General features: G+C 43.1%; 1 protein-coding gene across 4 annotated transcripts in view; it reads left to right on the top strand.

Annotated features, from left to right (window-relative positions):
- Nucleotides 1–18,179, top strand: part of LOC120512622 (ubiquitin carboxyl-terminal hydrolase 12-like) — a 30,775-nt gene extending 12,596 nt beyond the window's left edge. Inside the window, exons 2-9 of one of the 4 annotated variants that reach the window (XM_039731138.1) lie at nucleotides 1,359–1,439; nucleotides 5,042–5,115; nucleotides 5,911–6,137; nucleotides 7,318–7,394; nucleotides 8,206–8,289; nucleotides 8,907–9,104; nucleotides 12,406–12,484; nucleotides 15,877–18,179. In XM_039731138.1, the coding sequence (XP_039587072.1) occupies nucleotides 1,414–1,439; nucleotides 5,042–5,115; nucleotides 5,911–6,137; nucleotides 7,318–7,394; nucleotides 8,206–8,289; nucleotides 8,907–9,104; nucleotides 12,406–12,484; nucleotides 15,877–15,978 (867 nt within the window). In that variant the 5' untranslated portion in view covers nucleotides 1,359–1,413 and the 3' untranslated portion in view covers nucleotides 15,979–18,179. Of the gene's footprint in view, nucleotides 1–1,358; nucleotides 1,440–4,901; nucleotides 5,116–5,910; nucleotides 6,138–7,317; nucleotides 7,395–8,205; nucleotides 8,290–8,906; nucleotides 9,105–12,405; nucleotides 12,485–15,876 lie in introns of all 4 variants that reach the window. The other 3 variants (XM_039731136.1, XM_039731137.1, XM_039731139.1) reach the window with 3 other exon arrangements.
- Nucleotides 18,180–19,926: the final 1,747 nt, after the last annotated feature.

The following is a 19,926-nucleotide window of genomic DNA, read 5'->3' as shown; positions in this document are numbered from 1 at the left end:
AGGAAACAAATGAAAGGAGCTGCCTGAACTGGCACTGATGCCTCAAAAATGTTGTGTGTAATTGCTGCTTGAGCAGAGCTCTGCTTGTAAATCTGTCAGCACCCTGTGAGTGTTTGGTGGGGTTTGGAGTACCCAGCTCTGAGCCTGCCTCCTTTTATCTGCTTTGAGAAATGTAACTCACTGTAAATCTGGTGGGAGACATCCAACTGCAGCTGATAAACCAGATTGTCTCTTGGTTTCTCTCCTGTTCTTTTAGGAAATTTGTAGTTATTTCTCTGGTAAAGACAATCTGGGTGGAACTGTCCTTACAGTCTCTGCTTGAGGTTTATATTAATGGGGAGATGATGGAAATGTTTGCTCAGCAATTGAAGAGCATTGGTTGCTTCAGGGGAATAAAGAAATAAATTGGGTTTTGCTGGACTGTCATGTTTGGTTTCATGTTTTCCTGAGGTGTCTGAAGGTGCCTCACCTGTGCAGGAGGATTTCTGTTTGGGCAAGGTTAGACTTGGAGTGACTTGGGCATTCAAAGCAGAATTAGGAATCCAGAGTGTTTGGATTCTGCACAGAGGAGCTCAGGAGTGTTGGAGCATCAGAAGAAGCATTAAAGAGCAAGGTGGAGAGGAATAAGGGAAGGTACCAACCCCAGATATTCCCAGCAATAAGGGGCTGGTGAATTGAGAATGGAAAGAGATGAAGAAACCACTTGGAATATGAAGTGGACCAAATTAAAATTCAAATATTACATTGGAATGCTTTAGCTGTTGCTTTATGTGCCAGATAAGGGCAGTGGTGGTTTTCAGTTGTGTCTAAACCAGCAAATTCCATCCTCATTGTACTGCTGGAAATTCAAGGACGTGTCAGAATGCACTGTGAGCTTCATACATCACCTTGAAATTAAAGGTAACCAAGCCAAAGCACTTTCAGGTGATCTGAGATGTGATAAAACTCTTCCTTCCATTCTTCTGGGGATTTGTAATCAAAAACTTCACTTGTCCATTTTGCAAAATAAAGCTAGAAAAATACAGAATAAGATTATTTTTACAGTGCATTCTTGACTAAATTCAGTTGCTGTTTCTAGATCACTGTGGCCAACCTGGTGTTTTAAGTGAGAACAGCTGGTTGTGGTCATTTCCAAATAAACCCAAATGTAGAAAACCCTTCTGTTAGATCAGAATACTAATTTTGGCTGAGGGAGTTGAGATTTTAAATGAGACCTTGGTACATTTATGATAAGAAAGCATCACTTTCTTTTAATTCTGACAAAATACTGGTTTTCAATGGAAGTAAATTATTTCCTAAACTTTGGGGGTTTTTTTGGAAATTTCTATTTTCTCTAACATAAATATTGTTTTTTGTAGGGCGCCAATGCCTCTGCTTTGGAGAAAGAGATTGGTCCTGAGCAGTTCCCTGTGAATGAGCATTATTTTGGCTTGGTCAATGTAAGTGAATTTTCTATGCTTAAAATTTTGGGGTTTATGCTGGGTTTTAACTCACATCCTAATTTGGAGCTTAGCAGGATTCTCTGAGAACTTGATTGATGAAACTTCTCACTTAGAGTGGGACTGAGCACAGACACCACATCCTGCAGGGTGCTTATTGACCAAGATAGCATTTCATCTGAAACACAGAGAAACAAATGTATTTCTTGTAGAGTCTGTGAGAACTCTTCCTCCTCTGGTTCATTTCTACTTCTAGGATTTAATATTTAGCTGGAAAATTGGAAATAATAAAGTGTGTCCATTGTTCATTTGCTGTTCCAGAGAAGATTTTCCACTGATGCTGCAGTGCAGGGGAGGCTTTAAAATTAAAATGTGTTACTTTTTAGTTCTAAAAACACCCCTCTTGTGGGAGGAGTGGAAGTTTTGTGCAGGAAATGAATGACATGGACTGGGAGGATAATTCCTTCGTGTTGAATACTCCTTCTGGATTTTTGGTGTAGCCATGAGCCCTCCAAAAAGCTGGATTTTTGCAGTTGGTGTGGCTGTGGGGCAGCAGAGCTGTCTGCCAGCAGTAGCTGTGCAGAGGGTGTTGAGCCTGGTGAGTTCAGAGCAGCAGTGGTTCTGTGGCATCCTGTTCATGATGGGAAAATGCAATTTTGGCAGAACTCACTAGAAACAATCATTCCTGTGTTCTGGTCGTCAGGGTTGTGTTGAGAGCTGGGAGATGCTCCCTGTCTTCACACACCAAGTATGGCCAACTAAATAGTATTTATTGAGCTCATTAGAGATCCAGTTAATTGAGTTTGTGTGGGTTTCTAACAGTTTGTATTTCAGACACCCAGAATTCTGTTCCCTGTGTGGATTGTTGGTGGCCATTCCAAAGCTGCTGAGGTTTGCACCATGATGGCAAAAATGGAATTGTAACAGAAATAGCAAAGCACTGAATGGTGTGAGGAGGAAAAACAGCATCCTAAAAATAACCAGAGTTATTAGAATCCCATCCATTCTCTGTTTTGAAGGACAAAACATGACTAACACTGTTGGGCTTCACTTCTTGCAACTGGTTTCTTGAGGGTGGTGTTTTCACACTGTTGTTCTGCTGAGCTTTTCCTGAAGTTATTTCTGGTTCTTTCATGATTTGGAATTAATTGGAGCATTTGAAAGAGGGCAGTATCATGGCTTCAGCTTCAGTGCTGTTAAATTAAGTGTGATTGCACTGCAGATACAGTCAGGTGTTGAACTCGTGGGCAATGGAGGCCAAAGCTTTAGGTTGAATAGTTATTTAATTTTTAGATCAGTAAGCTAAAGCAACCTGACTCTGTTAAACTGTGTCTAAAGCCACTGCAGAATATGTGGGAAACTGTTAAAATAGTTTATATTTGCTAAAGCCCAAGAGGATGGAACAGTGGTGGAACAATTCATTGCAGAATTTCATCTCAATTTTCATTTTAAGAAGCTCCTATCTTCAAATCAGCTTTCAGACTTCGGTTGCATATTTTGTGTTGTGTGCAGATTTATTTAGCATGATGATTCTTTGTTTTTGTAGGTCACTAACAAGCATGTGAGTGATTCTCTCTCCTAATTCATGTGTTTGTTTAGTTTCCATATTTATTTTCCTCATGTCAGTAAGTTTATCTGTTGTTCCCTGTTGTTTGCATATGGTGTAAATCAATGTTACTGCAGCTATAATCTGTGACCTTTTGAGCTGTATGAATGAAGCTGTTCATTTTCTGTTTCAGCCAAAGTGATTGTTACCTTGAAACCATTCTGCTGCAGTAATCACACCAAATTTGGGTGAACAGTGGCCATGTCTCAGTGTATCACCTGCTCTGCAGACAGATTTTTATGCTCTTTTTGGTTTATTTAAAATATCTTGCTCTTGGGGTGCAGAACCTCATTACCAGAATATCTGGGGACTGGCAAACCCAGCATTTGTGTCCCTTTTTTGAAGCAGCAGCACAGTAGATTGCAGAGCAGCAGCTCTGAAGCCATGGAATGTGGTTGTGGGTGATAAGCTGATATCCTGGTGTCCTCCTTGCTCTGCAGGGCCTTATCTGTGCCTGACACTGCCTTCACACAGGCCAGATGCAAACCAGCTGCTCTGTGCATGGCCCTGCATCATGTGCTGCTCAAAACATTCTGTTATAAGCAGAAAATACTGATTTGATTATTAATTTATGGTGGGTTTTGCCACTGGGATTGGCTCAGTTGGTCAGGGCAGGGTGCTGGTAGTGCCAAAGCTGTGGGTTTGCTCTTGTGTGGGTTGTTCATCTAAGAGTTGGACTAATGATCCTTGGGGGTGCTCCCAACTTCAAATATTCTGTGGAATTTATTATGTATTTATTTAGTGTCCTTGCTACCTCTCCCCTCTCAGGATGATGAGTTGTGCTGTGTCTCCACAAATTTGGATTCTTTGCTGAACCCTTAATTACTTTTTCTGTGTATTCCCAGTGTCCTGTGAGTGTTGTCTCCTCTCCCTTCCCTTGCTGTCACAAGGTGCAGCCTTTCCCCCATCCCAACCAGGGTTTCCCTTTATTCCAGCCAGTGTTTCCCCTTATTCCAGCCAGAGTTTCCCCATATTCCAGCCAGTGTTTCCCTTTATTCCAGCCAGTGTTTCCCCTTATTCCAGCCAGTGTTTCCCCTTATTCCAGCCAGGGTTTCCCCTTATTCCAGCCAGTGTTTCCCCTTATTCCAGCCAGGGTTTCCCCTTATTCCAGACAGAGTTTCCCCTTATTCCAGACAGAGTTTCCCCTTATTCCAGCCAGTGTTTCCCCTTATTCCAGCCAGAGTTTCCCCATATTCCAGCCAGTGTTTCCCTTTATTCCAGCCAGTGTTTCCCCTTATTCCAGCCAGTGTTTCCCCTTATTCCAGCCAGTGTTTCCCCTTATTCCAGCCAGTGTTTCCCCTTATTCCAGCCAGTGTTTCCCCTTATTCCAACCAGTGTTTCCCCCATTCCAACCAGTGTTTCCCCCATCCCAACCAGGGTTTCCCCTTACTCCAAGCAGTGTTTCTCCCCATTCCAACCTGTGTTTCTTCCCCCCATCCCAACCAGTTTCCAACCACTCCAAGCAGTGTTTCCCCTCATTGCAACTTGTGTTCCCCCCATTCCAAGCAGTGTTTTTCCCCCATTCCCCCATCCCAACCTATGTTTCTTCCCCCTTTCCAAGCAGTGTTTCTTCTCCCCACTCCCACCAGTGTTTCCCCCCACTCCCACCAGTGTTTCCCCCCATTCCAACCAGTGTTTCCCCCCATTCCCACCAGTGTTTCCCCCATTCCCACCAGTGTTTTCCCCACTCCCACCAGTGTTTCCCCCATCCCAGCCCGTATTCCCCAGTAAATGAGCTCTGCCAGGTGACTCCTCCAGTCTCACTGTGTGCCATTCTTGAACTCTCTTCCTGTCACTGCTTTTTGGCAGCCCTAATGCAAAGGCCTTTGTTTTCCCTCTGTTTGTTTTTTGACCAGTTCGGCAATACCTGCTACTGCAACTCGGTCTTACAGGCACTTTATTTTTGTCGGCCATTTCGGGAAAAGGTTTTGGCATACAAGGTGCAGCCTCGAAAGAAGGAAAGCCTCCTGACCTGCCTCTCTGATCTCTTCAACAGTATTGCCACACAAAAGAAGAAGGTGGGAGTCATCCCACCCAAGAAATTTATTTCCCGCTTGAGGAAGGAAAATGGTAAATGAAGAAATGATTTTTTACTGCATTTTTAAGGATGTAAAATGTTAAATTCGGGTTTCTTTTGGAGTCTGAATTGTCAAGTTTGAACAGGTTTCTTGGAGGTTTTTGTGGTGTGAAGTTCACCACCTGTGAGTTGTCCTTACCTCGGTGTCTGTGTTTCTGGACTTGCACATGTCCAGATATTCCACATGGCATGGTGCTCCCTAGAGGAACAAAACACACTCCAGGTTCATGAGCTCCAGGCTCTCATGAATTCTCACAGGAGACCCAGCCACTCATAACCTGTTCTCTTGCATTTGTGGCAGGATGAATTCCTTAGGATCAGAGCTGGTGGTTATTTCCCAGGGCTGTTTGGTGAGGAAATTTCTGGCTGTTGATTTCTCCTCTGTGCTTGAACTTGAAAAGATAACAAACTTCCAGTAGGGGATTTTTGCCCCTTGCTGCTGGATTTAATGAACCAGTGGCCCAAGGCAACACATTTGAATTTCTTTATTTATCTCCCTTTCCAAAGAAAAGAAGAAAAAAAACTACAAAAAGCCCCAAACCAATCATGGTTTTCTTCAGTTCTGAGAAATGGCCAAACTAAGTTTCCTTAAAGGTATTTTTCAGCTGTTTGTTTCTTGCAAGCTGAAGATAATCATTGAGAGAACCACAAAGTGCAATTCTTCCCAAACTCACCAGTGCTACCAGAGCTGTGTAACAGGGGAGAGGAGGGAAGGGAAAAAAACCACAGTGACCTGCTGTTGGGAAGTGCCTGTAGTTGTTCATTCTCCTCCCTGTCTTCCTTTCCAGAATTATTTGATAATTACATGCAGCAGGATGCACACGAATTCCTAAACTACCTACTGAACACTATTGCTGACTTACTGCAAGAGGAGAAGAAGCAGGAGAAGCAGAATGGGAAGCTCCAGAATGGCAGCATTGAGAGTGAAGAAGGAGACAAGCCTGATCTGACGTGGGTCCATGAAATCTTCCAAGGAACACTAACCAATGAAACCAGATGTCTTAACTGTGAGGCTGTACGTGCACCACCACACCACTCCTCTTTAGCTTTCTCCCAGCTTCTGGATTGGTTTCCCTAACACTGAGCACCCTTTTTCATTTATTAGGGTAGATGAAATTGCACTGTCTCTATTAAAATGTGGAGCATAGCTTATTTTAGGACTCTGTGTTCAAACCAGTGCTCATTCAGGTATGTTGCCCAGAAAAAGCCCAGTGTTTTCCCTGTTTCTCCTCCCTGTTTCCATCAAGGCAGCTGCACCTGGCTGATCCAAGCTGCCTTTTTGTCTCCATGTTATTCCCTGTGTCAGTGACTGAGAGTTGATGTTGTGTTCCTACATGAGAGTTGCTCTTCATTTAACTCTGGCATGAACTGAGTTGCTTGAACTGGAATTCTGTGCTCGGTGCTGGCCACTCTATTTGAGACCCAAAAAAGTGGCATGAAGTCTAGAATTAGAACCACAGCACCTTCAGGCCAAGGATTTGTAGTTCGTCATATCCTCTGACTTAATAGTGCTAAAAAAAAAGAAAACCCAGATGGGGAGAGAAATAAAAAACCCAAGAAGTGATTACAACAGAAAAGACTGCTCTTGGCATTTAAAATCTAAAGTTATGGCTATGTGGTGAGGAGAAGCTCTAAAAATGACATTAATAGGATTCTGTCTCAAGGTTTTTGCAGTGAAATGTGACTGTTCCACAAATGGAAAGATGGTTTTCCTCCCTGCTAACCCATTTAATTGAGGAGCCATCTGCCTGTTTCTGCCTTGCCTCTGAGTATTGACTGTTACACCCTGAAATGCAGCAGAAAGCTGCAGCAGGCTGCAGAGAAAATGGAATGTGGTTAAAACCTCTGCAGTGAGAGCTCTGAGTGGTTAAAACCTGGGTTTGCCAGTGAAATAATCAGAAGTGCCTTGAAGTCTCAAGGGGGAGAGATGTTTCACGAGGAAGTGTTTGGGGTTTTGTGCTTTTCTCCATGGGTTTTTGGCTTTGTTTTGTTGTTGCTATTTTTTTGATGCTCCTCTTCAGATTTTAACACCACATCAGATTATTTAATCACTTTTAGTTTACCTCAAGAAAAGGCCTCTTTGTGTGTGTGTACATTTATTTTTAATCACGTTGCACCACTCCAGAATTGGATAAAAGAAATCTGCCAGCTTTAAATTGTTACCAAATATCTCTTCTTACTATTTTTTTTTCAAGGTTAGTAGCAAAGATGAGGACTTTCTGGACCTCTCGGTTGATGTGGAACAAAATACATCAATTACACATTGTCTAAGGTAAACAGAATTCTTTGGGAATGGAAAAAATACCTGCCCTGGTCACAAGGAAAGAGCCTGGATTAGTTATTCTCTGTAGGCTTTGACATGGGGCAAAATATTGGGAGTTTTGGAAGGTTTCTAAGTGGGTTTTAGTAGTTAATAAATACTACTGGTAGCTAAGATTGATTTTCACTTTCTTTTATGGGGATTTGAATTTGTTAACATCACACAGCCAGGCTTTATCAAAAATGAACATGCGGTGTTTGGTTTTACAATAAATTCTTGATTATTTTCATATTCTTATTGAATTTCAGTTGCCTGGCCCTGATGTTAAGGGTCAGTTTGGCTTTTCCTGGTAGACATTTGCTCCGTGTGTTTGTCTGTTGGATCCAGGGCTTATCAGCTGCCTGGATATTTAATTTGCATCCAGCATCTGGCTATTTAATAGCTGATAATGGATCTCTAATTGCTGAGAGCTGAAGGATCATCCAGACTTTGCTACTTAATGGCTGGAGATGTGAACATTTAATTTCTGCCACTAAAGAAAACATGGCATGGCTACTGATGGAAACAAAACTCAGTCACCTTCTTGCTGTTTATTACTTTTGCTAGCCAGAAAATAGGCAGTTAATAATGCAAATTCCAGATTTTTCCAGCTGAACATTGATGCTGCATCCCAGGAATGAGACAAATACACATCAAATGGGTCTGGGAGCACCATGAATGAAAGGAGCTTCATCACTCTGTGTGTTGTTTGGGGTTTTTTTCAGCATTTTCAGCCTGGTTGCTCTGGAATATCCCTGCTCATGCCACTCTCTGATTTCCACAGGGGATTTAGTAACACTGAAACTCTATGCAGTGAATACAAATACTATTGTGAGCAGTGCCGCAGCAAACAGGAGGCACAGAAGAGGTAAGGGCCAAACATTCAGGCTGAGGGAGATGTTCTCTTTAAATTTCTGGGTGAATACACCTGGTGAATTCAGGCAAAGAAAAGGTGAGGTTGTTTAGGTCTGTGTTTGGTGAAGGAGAAGTGGAGAGGCCAGATAACTTCATGGCAGCCTCGTCATGAGGAGATCCATTCTGTGTTTCCCCCTGAAGAGTTTCTATCTTGTGCTTCCAGACATCCACATTTTCCCCAGTTAGCATTAATCAGCTTAAAGCCACTGGAAAACATTCCATCTGCTTTGTCTGGGAGTACTGGGTACAAAAAATCTTATTTCTCCCCTCAGACTTGGTCACAGCCAGAGCAGCAACACAGATTTATTCCAGCTCTTTCTTCCCACTGATGGGTGAAAAATTGATGTTTTCCTGCAGTTGTCTTGCACTCAGATGTCAGTTGTGCTGTTAATAATTTGGAATAAATATTGCCTGTTCTCACTAAGAGAGAAAAAAAAGATTTTTTTACTCTATCAATATTGTGGATTCAGTTTACGGCGCTTCCTCAAAACGAAGCCGTTCTTGAACAAATCTTTCTTTGGGGTAATTTCCTAATCCTTACCCTTTATTTCCCACATTTTTGTGCTCCAGAATGAGGGTGAAGAAGCTGCCCATGATCCTGGCTCTGCACTTGAAGAGGTTCAAGTACATGGACCAGCTGCACCGCTACACCAAGCTGTCCTACAGGGTGGTGTTCCCGCTGGAGCTGCGCCTCTTCAACACCTCGGGGGATGCCACCAACCCCGACAGGATGTACGACCTGGTGGCCGTGGTGGTGCACTGTGGCAGGTACTGCTGCACAGCCCCTGCCTTGCCCTGGAATTCTGGGGGAATCCCTCATCCCTGTGCTGTTTTAGAGCTCTGCTTGGCACTGCGGGAGCCTTGTCAGAGCTGGGTGGCTGGAAGTATTTGGATTTTTTTTTTAAATGTCTGTCTTTTTTACTAGTTTTTTTTTTTGCTATTTTAAGTTTTACTGTAATTTTTTTACTGTTGGTTTCTCTGGGTCTGGATTGGAAGCACTTGAGAAGTTAGTTCATGTTCAGACTCAGGTATTTATTATTTGCCGCAGCAAACAGGAGGCACAGAAGAGGTAAGGGCCAAACATTCAGGCTGAGGGAGATGTTCTCTTTAAATTTCTGGGTGAATACACCTGGTGAATTCAGGCAAAGAAAAGGTGAGGTTGTTTAGGTCTGTGTTTGGTGAAGGAGAAGTGGAGAGGCCAGATAACTTCATGGCAGCCTCGTCATGAGGAGATCCATTCTGTGTTTCCCCCTGAAGAGTTTCTATCTTGTGCTTCCAGACATCCACATTTTCCCCAGTTAGCATTAATCAGCTTAAAGCCACTGGAAAACATTCCATCTGCTTTGTCTGGGAGTACTGGGTACAAAAAATCTTATTTCTCCCCTCAGACTTGGTCACAGCCAGAGCAGCAACACAGATTTATTCCAGCTCTTTCTTCCCACTGATGGGTGAAAAATTGATGTTTTCCTGCAGTTGTCTTGCACTCAGATGTCAGTTGTGCTGTTAATAATTTGGAATAAATATTGCCTGTTCTCACTAAGAGAGAAAAAAAAGATTTTTTTACTCTATCAATATTGTGGATTCAGTTTACGGCGCTTCCTCAAAACGAAGCCGTTCTTGAACAAATCTTTCTTTGGGGTAATTTCCTAATCCTTACCCTTTATTTCCCACATTTTTGTGCTCCAGAATGAGGGTGAAGAAGCTGCCCATGATCCTGGCTCTGCACTTGAAGAGGTTCAAGTACATGGACCAGCTGCACCGCTACACCAAGCTGTCCTACAGGGTGGTGTTCCCGCTGGAGCTGCGCCTCTTCAACACCTCGGGGGATGCCACCAACCCCGACAGGATGTACGACCTGGTGGCCGTGGTGGTGCACTGTGGCAGGTACTGCTGCACAGCCCCTGCCTTGCCCTGGAATTCTGGGGGAATCCCTCATCCCTGTGCTGTTTTAGAGCTCTGCTTGGCACTGCGGGAGCCTTGTCAGAGCTGGGTGGCTGGAAGTATTTGGATTTTTTTTTTAAATGTCTGTCTTTTTTACTAGTTTTTTTTTTTGCTATTTTAAGTTTTACTGTAATTTTTTTACTGTTGGTTTCTCTGGGTCTGGATTTGAAGCACTTGAGAAGTTAGTTCATGTTCAGACTCAGGTATTTATTATTTCTATCAGTAAAACAGCCTCACAACCATGAGTTCTGCAGCCTTTCTTTAGCAAGGCACAAAAAATGGTTAAAAATCTCTTGTTACAAGGTCTTTTAAGACTAAACTATCCAATTAAGAAAGGACACCCAGATTATTTTCCCTTTTAACCCAATCACTACTCCCTTGAAGCCTGCAATGTGGATTTTGTGCCCAATTACAAAATGCCCCCCAAACACATGAAGAAGCAAGAAGGTAAAGAAGAACAACCTGCCTCCACCTAAAACCCCCATCTTGCTTGATATTTATTTCTATATCCTAAAACCCCAAACTGTAAGTTTTCCACTCTGTGATATGACACCCTTCTAACCAACTCCACACCCACAATCCCAGTGCTGTTAATCAATTTTGGAAGCTTCTCCACAGCCTCAGGTCAGTGCAGTGTTCTCTTGGGGGTCTGTGCCTTTCAGCACAGAAAGTTAAAAATTCTCAGCATCCAGGATTCCAACATTTTACTGTTTTAAATTTTCCTTTACAGGCTCAGATTTGTCATTTTGTGTCATTTTGTGTCATTTGTGTCATCAGCACAGTGACACGTCAGACTGGTTCTTTCTTTGAGCTGTAGCAAAGAGCAGTCATTAAAAAACCCCAAAACAATAAAAACCCCCACCCCTAACCCTGCTTTCCAGGAAATCTAAATGGGAGAAAAAGAAATCTTGGAAAAACACCTGCTGAAATAGAATTAAATTACGTTTTTCATCTCACTGCTGCCTAAACCCTTGAAGTTTCTTTAGAAGCTGGTGCCATCATGTGGAATAAACTGAGCACTGCTGGATTTCTAAAATATCCTTATTTTCTTCAGTAAATTTTAGTTTTAGCAGCTTCAGTTCTGGTTTTAAAAGCAAAGAGGAAAAAACTTCTAAGCATTTTAGGAAAGAAAGCTCTCATAGAAGGGAAAAAATATTTCTAACTGCCTTCAGGAAGTGTGAGTTTTAAAATAACCAGTTATGACAGCACATAAATGTTTTGAAATATCTTTGTGAGGAAAAAAAGCTAATAATGCATAGATTTAGTATAAATAAACATCATATAATTCTAGAAGATTCTTGTTGTGGTGCACTTAGAGTTATATATAATTTTTACCATTTTAGGATCTCATGCAATGCATTTTCTTGTGTAGTTTTTATTTCCCATACCTGTGCCTCCACTTACATGTTTGGATAATGGTGATTAATTATTCAGATTATTAAATTATTTTCTTTGTTTTCCTCGAACATTTTATCCTATGTGGAGCTTTTAGAATTCCTGTAGCTCACCTGCTTTCAGTTCTTACCAGGAATTTACCAAAGGCTTGAGATAAATGAGATTTTCTGAATATTTTGAGTTCTCAGAACTTGTTTAAAACATTTTGCACATAGAGTTTTATTACAGTTTAAATTTAAATTAGGTTTAAATTTAAGTTTAAATTTAGTTTTATTTAGTTGCCCTAAACAAAGGAATTCCACTCTGTGAATTGGAAACCTCCACCAGAAAAGTGGGAAGAGCTCTCCCAGAAGATCTGGCTGTGTTCAGGTTAAACCACACTGAGGAATAAAGGAATTCCTGCTGTGAAATAAAATATTTCAGAGCTGATTGAATTCAAAACTTCAATTTTAATCAAAATACTCAGCAGTGGTGAATACAACAAAACAGAGATTGAAATATTTTTAATTTTGGTTTTTAAAATCTATGAATGATGATGTGAAATCTTTACAGCATTGTGTGTTTTGAATATTTTGTATTTTCAAGTCGCCAACAGCGACATTTTAACTGAAGCAATTATGCAAAAATCAAAAACCCTGGCCAGGGGAGAGCTGGGACGTGGAGCAGGGACAGCAGAGGTGGTTTGGGGGGCAGAGGCTCGTGGCTGATGAATTTGCAATCCCTGTTCCTGCAGTGGCCCAAACCGAGGGCATTACATCACCATCGTGAAGAGCCACGGCTTCTGGCTGCTCTTTGATGATGACATTGTGGAGGTGGGTAAGGAAAACAACACCCCAACTCTCATTGCAGCCCATTTCTAGGCTCCTTGCCACTGCTAACTTGCATTTCACTGCTGCACTTCAGAGCTTCTCACTTTTCTTTTGGGTCACTTTTCACCAACAAATTGTAGAAAAAAAAATTATTTTTAGTGATGATGTTGAAACAGCTCAAGGAAATTTTTCCTTTTCTGCCAACATATCTGTAAAGGCTGGTAGCCACAATATTTATACATCCATGGATTTCACTTAATTATTAAGCAAATATCAAACAGCAGAACAAATGCCACAGCAGAGCTGCTTTTTGTAAAGATGAAAATGCTTTGTTTGTCTTGGAGATCCCGTGGTCAAGGCTTGATGAAGTGTCCATATAGCAAAATCCATGCTTGTGTTGAAATAAAAATGTAGGACATTCCCCATTTTTAATTTTTTCCAATCTTTGCATGGCTTTGAGCATCAGGGGTGGCTCCCCAGTGTGTGTGGCTGTCAGCAGTTCCCTTTTCCCCATTTTTATTTTACTGGGGTCATTTTCCTCTGTTTCTGTCATAGTCCAAGTACAGAATTATGACACCTAATTTAGAAATAGTGTTCACCCCAATATTTTGGAGTGCAATATTTTTTCCAGTTTTCCATCCAGGAGATGAACTTCACATTTTAAAAGATGGAAAATATTTTTTCCATCCTCCTATTCTGTATTTGTTTTCTATCAGTCACTTCTATGTTGTATCTTAGGGCAAAACCAGATTTCTGTTTATCTGCAAGCACTGTTGACACTTTCATAGATGTGCCAAAAATGGCTTTTAAATGTGTGCTCTCTGTTATTGGGCAGTAAATCCAAGGAGCTGTCGTGTAGTTCCTCTCTTCTGGGAAAAAACACACATTTTTTTCCTTTATGTTGCTTTTTTATCTTTAATTCTGGCTTGCTTTTGGTTTTCAAGTTCATCTTCTTTTATATATTTTTTTTTAAATGCTGTAAAAACAAAGCTCTCTGGAGGGTTTCAATTCTAGGTGTGGCCACCTAACAAAACAGGTTTGAACAGGTGAGTGCAAAGCTCTTGTTCACAGATATTGCATCTGAAAGCCAGGAAAAGCCTTTTCCCCCTGAAATACAAAAAGCTTTCTTGCATTTTTGGCAAGTGATGTGAGTGAACAGCTCCAAACTGAAAATAGGAAGGAGTTTGTCCTCATTACCCACTAAATGTCAGCAGTGGGGAAGGCAGATTTATTTGTCTGTTAGGATTTCATGGGAGGGCCAACTCTCAATTAAATTGGAGATTGATGATCCCCAAACATGCTGCAGCATATGGGGAAACAGCAAATCCAGGGCACAGCTCAGTCCAGGGGGGATCCTGAGCCAAGCAAAACGGATTGAAAACCTGAGCCAGTGATCTGGGTTTGACATTTGTCACCAGAGCAGCCAGGGGATGCCCCCAGTGCCAGAGTTCACCAGAAACATCCATCCATGGAGCTCCTCACACTGAGGGGAGGCACAGAATGGCTCAGGGATTTGGATGCTGGCAGTGGGACTGCAGAACTGCACTTGGTTTGGAGAACCAGAATAGATGTCTGGAAAGGAGCAAATCTCAGTTCATAAGAAACATCATTTTTAATGCCTGGTGAGGTTGCAGAATCCTAGGAGTTGTAGCTTTAGAGTAACAGCCATCCACTGCTTGTTTCTCTGCAGTTACAACTGGGTTAAACCAGATCTGGTCAATAAGAATGGGAAGAGCAGAGTCTATATAATCCCCTTTCAGTTCCACTCTGTTTTCTGTGCATAGTGAAATTAAAGAAGGAAGTCAGTTTTGCTGTGCTGAAACTAAAAATATCTGAGGCATGAATTAATATGGATCAAATGTTTGAGTTGCATTCAGGATGAGTAGTGGAAATAGGCTTGATTGCATGGCAAGTGAGCTGGCACTTAAAATAAAACATGTTTGACTTGTCTGCTAAATATACTGCAGGAGCTGAGGAGTGTTCTTTCACTGTATTTCTGTTAAAATGTGCCTCCAACAGTCTGTAGTAACGTTATGGTAATAAATGGTGTGAAAATGCACCAGCTCAGCTTTCAGCTTCCCCTCACTCCTTGAATGGAGAAAAGACAAAATATCTGTTTGGGGGATTTTTTCCCCCCTCTAATTTTTTAATAGAAGTAACAAAACCCTTCAGGAGAGAATTTCTGCAGTTGATGCATCCTCTGCAAACTCCTGTCTGTTTTTTCTTGTGCTGGGAAAAGGCTGCTCCCAGCTCACTGCTGTTTGGCAGTGCCACGGGGAGAAGCCAGTGCTGCTGAGCTCGTGGTGATGCCAAAATCTGCCCAGGGAGCAGAGGTTTCACCTTCTCCAAGTGGGTTCTGCAGCTGAGGAGGGTCCCTTTGTTTCAAGGTGCAATCACAGGTTGGTCTCTGCTCCTCCTCAGCAGGGCAGGTGTTCCACCCAGGGCTTCTTGTGTTTGCAACATTTCTTTACTTCCTCAGCTTTATTCCTTGGGAATAAAAGGAAACTTGAGGTTCATCTCCTCCTCAGCCTCTCATTTCTGGGGATCCAGAGTCCTAAAGGGATTAAAAAACTCCATCCCAGTGGGGTGCTGAGCAGCACAGGTGCCTGGGAATGTTTTATTCCAGTCCCTGGGCTGCAGGATCCAGCTCACTGATGGGAAGGCAGCTGTGCTCAGGACCTGGACCAGGACAGCTTTCAAAACCCTTCAAAATTCCCTCCAGTTGCTGCTTGGAGTATGAGAGCAAAGCAGCTTTTCTGCACAGAGGTCACAACTTGAAATACAAGCAGATTTTCTTAAGACACAAACCTTGTGGTAATACTCCAGAAGGCTTTGCTTGGAAGAAAAGCTCTTTTATGACAAAAGATCATCATTAGATGACACCCACAGAACTCAGGAAGCACTTGCAGATTTTTCTCCTTAAAAGGGTCACAATAACTTCGAAATCTGGAGTTATTTTAGCTGAATTTTCAATCTACACATCTCTACAAAAACCTTGCCTGATTAGTGACTGGGGTTTTTTTTAAATTATAAAATCATTTGATTATAAAATACTCAGGCAAGGTACCAGCATGAGAAAAGCAAATATAAGAATATCATGTAGTCCTTTAAGGATCCATTTTCACGGATCACTTGTTTTGTAGTCCAGCTTAGAACTGCACCCCTTCTGAGAAGTTTATTATTTCATCCTCATTTCCTGTTTTTTCAATAGTCAGTAAGTTATTAAGTGGAAAAAAAAAATGTTTAGTTGGATTGAATGATGTTGGAGTGTCACCATGTCAGCAGTGCTTGGTTTCCAGATCACCTCCAAGAGCTGGGAATAATGGTTTATCTGGGAAAAGCCTTTTAGGGTGGTGATGTGACTGAAGCTAATTAAAACTTCCATTAATTTTCAGAAAATTGACGCCCAGGCCATTGAAGAATTCTATGGGTTAACATCAGACATTTCCAAAAACTCTGAGTCTGGATATATCCTCTTCTACCAGTCCAGGGACTGAGACGAGACCCAGAGGATGGACACAAGGAAAAGGGATCAAGCTTTGTGCAGTGGAACACGTTTGTGCCAGCAGAGCAGTTCCCCACTGCTGTGCAGGACCAGGACAGCCCCAGGGAGGGACAGCTCCCTCCTGCCCTCGTTGGAGGATCAGTGCTGAACTGCCCTAACAAGAAGAGCTTTTGTTCCAGTTTTCTTTCTGGGCTTTTTTTTTTTTTTTTTAATGTGCTATCTTCCAAAATCTGTGTTACCTCTACTTGAAACCCGGCTGCTTATTTGTTCATGAACTCAAGAAGAGATTTCAAAGTAGCATTGTAGGATTTTTACCATTTAAAGTTGGCCTGAGGCTATACCTTGGTTTCTGCCATCGTTTTTCTGTATTTTAGCAGAACGATTTCAATATTCAGTGTCAGCTGAAGGCATATTTTAGGATATGAGCAGCAGCTGGTTGCTGGATATTTTTGGTGACTCAGACTTGAGAAGCAGTACAAAGCTAAGACATATTGGAAATGTCAAGTCTGTAATTTTTATAAAGAAAAAGCAGACAAACCCTTCTCTCTGCAGCATTGTAAACCTCCCCATTGTGCATTCTCTTGGGTTTAGAGAACACAAACAGCACTGCTTCTTTTTGTACTCTTATTTGTGCTGTTCTGTTTCTCCTGCAGAAGGCAGAGAACTGTCTCCACACGCAGCCTCTCCTGCTGTGCATTTTCCTTTGGGAGCAGCAGTTTTGCCTCCAGGCCCCGTTGCTGCAGGCTCCAGGGGAGCAGAGCAGCCCTGACCTGTCAAAGACCATCTCTGCTGTAGAAAAGTTGGGAATTCCAGCCTTTCTTGGAGCTGTTGCATAAACCAAAAGTGCCCTCATTCTGAAGCAGGATCTGTTCCACATTTCACTCAATTCCAAGCAAACTGATGCAAGTTGCATTTTGAATCTATGCTAATCCACAGAAGCAGCACTGCTTGGGAAGGTTGGCCAGGGGAAGGGGTGTTTAGGGAGCTAATCCAGGGGTTCTGAGTCTTCAGGGTAATGAACAGGTGAGAAGGAAAACCAGCCAAGCCAGCAGACATCACCTGGTCAGTGTTGCAGCCATTGTTGGTGGTGTTTGTCCCCCTCTGGGAATCACAACCCCCTAAAATGCTTCTGATTGTTTTACCTCTCTAGGCCTTGTTTCCCAGGGGAAATGGTTGGTCTGCTGAAGACTGAAACGAAGCAATTATCTCTTATGTGTATATATTCTAATCTCAAGGATAACTAGGAAGAAAAGACTGAGGAAGTTGGTGAGAAATCTCAGAAAACCTCGTGCAGGTTTCTTTTGGAGAAGTCCTGTTGCTGTGCCAAAGCCTGTCACAGCTGGGAGTGAGTGCTCTGCTGGGTCCCTGAGCTCTGTGTCCTCAGTGTGGCTGTCACAGCCCCTCACCTGTCCCCAGTGCTTGTTGTTCTTGAGGATCTTTAACTTATGCAATTCTGTGGCTTGTGCAGGATATTGAATATTTTACCAAAACACTGTCCTCAGGAAAGCAGCATCTCACAGCTCCTCGTGCTGCCCGTGTCTGTTCCTTCCTCTCATGACCACAAAGGTGATGTTTAGCAATTAACTCCTGCCTTCAAAATGCAAATGAACCATTGCCATTGTATTCCAGCTGGGTACAGCTTCCATTCTGGTGCATCTCTTCCAGAAGATCAAATATGGACATTGGGTTTTTTAATTCTTTTTTATTATACAGAGTACTGTCATTTTAAGAGACACATTCAGCAGCAGCAGCAAATGTTCTTGTCATCTTGTTCCTGTTGTGTGACAATTGTTCCTGGCTAAGAGTCTTCTCCCCTTCTCCACACACAAGCTGTGAGTCCTCTCCTGGTGATGCCACCAGAAGACTCTCATCACTGAGTCTTGCAAAAAATGAAAAAAAAAGAGAGCACTGAGTTAAAAATAATCTAAACAGTAAATACAAAAAGTAATGTAGTACACTAGACATGTATTTTGTATATCTGGTGATACCTTTTTACAAATAAAATACCTGACTGAGAGATAATATTGAAAGATATATACTATAGATTAAAAACTGTTCAAAGTGCACTTTTGCTACAGATTTATAAGGAGACTAAAAGGAATTAAATGGGAAGAGAATGGTGTGATGTTACTTCTGTATAATAAATGACCCCTCCTGTCTCCAATAAAGGTCATTATGATCAAACCCACAGCAGCCAGAGGCTTTTCCTTGAATTTCACTCCTTAGCTTCTCCCAGCCTGCTGGCTGGCTGAGGATGCTGGTCCTGCTGTGTTTGCATCCCTGCAAGCTGTGCAGGAATGGGGCAGAGCAGGAGAAGTGAATAATTCAGAGTCAGGTTGTAACTGCTGTGCTGGCACAGCAGGGAGAGCTTACCCAGGGCCTCTGGTCCTCCATCACCCCTGGAGCTCTGCTGCTGCCTTTCCCTGGGATTTCTCCTCCCTCTTCCCCCTGGTTTTGGGCTTCCTGAGCCTTTGTTGCAAATACCATCTGACTGATCTGGAGCAGAGACATTTAAAGGCAAGAGCAGGAGCCTGTGCTTGGAGCTGTTGAGGTTCACTGCAGGACAGGTTTTCATTTCGTTGTGGTTCACTGCAGTTCACCTTTGCACAGGAAAGTGGGGTCCTGTGAGGAGGAATTTATGGGAATACAGTGCAGTAGGAGCAGGGGAGATTGGAAGAAGGCAGCTGCTCTGTAAAACCACGTTGTAAATCCCAAATGCTGTCTGGCCCTTGTCCTGCTGGGTCACACCTTAGCAGGAAATAAATCAGTGAGCTAATTTTAACTCCAGTGAACATGAGTTGGACTTGCAGGAAGAGCATTCCCTGGAAATTGGGAGAAAACAACCAAATCCAGAAGGGCAGAAAGCAAAGTGGTTGGAGCTGAGTGCCACTGGGGCAGGACTGATGCTGGAGTCTGGGAGCTGGGCTGGTCCCTGCAGCTCCTCTCCACACCCTCTGCTGGAGTGGGGGTGGAGACCATCCCGTGGTTATGATTTCTCTATGAAATGATATTTTGCTTCAAATTCCACATTTGTGGAGAGGCTCTGCCCTTGGCTCTGCAGCACAGAGGTGCTCTCTGACCTGCTGGTGCTGCTCAGCAGTTCTGGGTACCAGCAGGGGCTTTTACAGCCCCCGTGCCAGCTCCGTTTTGGAGGTACTTAAAACAAATCCTATTTGATGGGTACGAGAAAGAAAATGGACTGGGAAAGGCCCCTGAGACAAGTCAGACCTTCCCATTGTGGGCTCGGCATTTAGCAAAAGGAAACAATCTCTGAAACGTAATTAACTCCCAACGTGTAAAGTGCTGCACTAATTAACCTCGGGGCTGCTGCTGCTCTGCTTCCCTCCTGCTCCTGCCAAGGCCGGCCTGGCTGGGCGAGCCCTGCGGGGCCAGAGCAGAGCCCGGGTGGGAGGAGGTGTCCGGGAGGGTTGGAGGGGAAGCAGTGGCACTGGGGTGGTGCCAGGGTAACCCTGTCCTTGTGCTCTGCAGCCAAAGCTGCAGGGGGAAATGCTTTACACATCATTTGTGGCAGGATGAGTGGCCTCAAGGTGACACTGGGGCAGTTTAGGTGGGACATTGGGAGGGAATTCCTCCCTGGGAGGGTGGGCAGCCCTGGCACAGCGTGCCCTGGATCACTGGCAGTGCCCAAGGCCAGGCTGGATGGGATTTGGAGCAGCCTGGGATGTTGGAAGGTGTCCCTGCCATGGCAGGGGTGGGTTGGGATGATCCTTAGGGTCCCTTCCAATCCCTCCCCTCCCTCGTGGTGCTTCTTTGGATCTGCTGGAGTGTGGGGGATGTTTCTGCACCCGCAGGAGAGGGAAAGCTGGGAAGGGAAGCATGAATTAATTACACAGCAGCAGCAGCTGTTAAATATTTGAGTTGCTAATAATGAGTGCATTTAGTGGTTGTCAGTTGTTTTAAAAGCTCCTAAATACAAATA

This window comes from Passer montanus, unplaced genomic scaffold (genome assembly GCF_014805655.1).
Source record: "Passer montanus isolate IOZ18808 unplaced genomic scaffold, ASM1480565v1 scaffold76, whole genome shotgun sequence".
NCBI lineage: Eukaryota > Metazoa > Chordata > Aves > Passeriformes > Passeridae > Passer > Passer montanus.
Note: the sequence above shows the minus strand (reverse complement) of the source record. Positions and strands in the feature narration are given on the sequence as shown.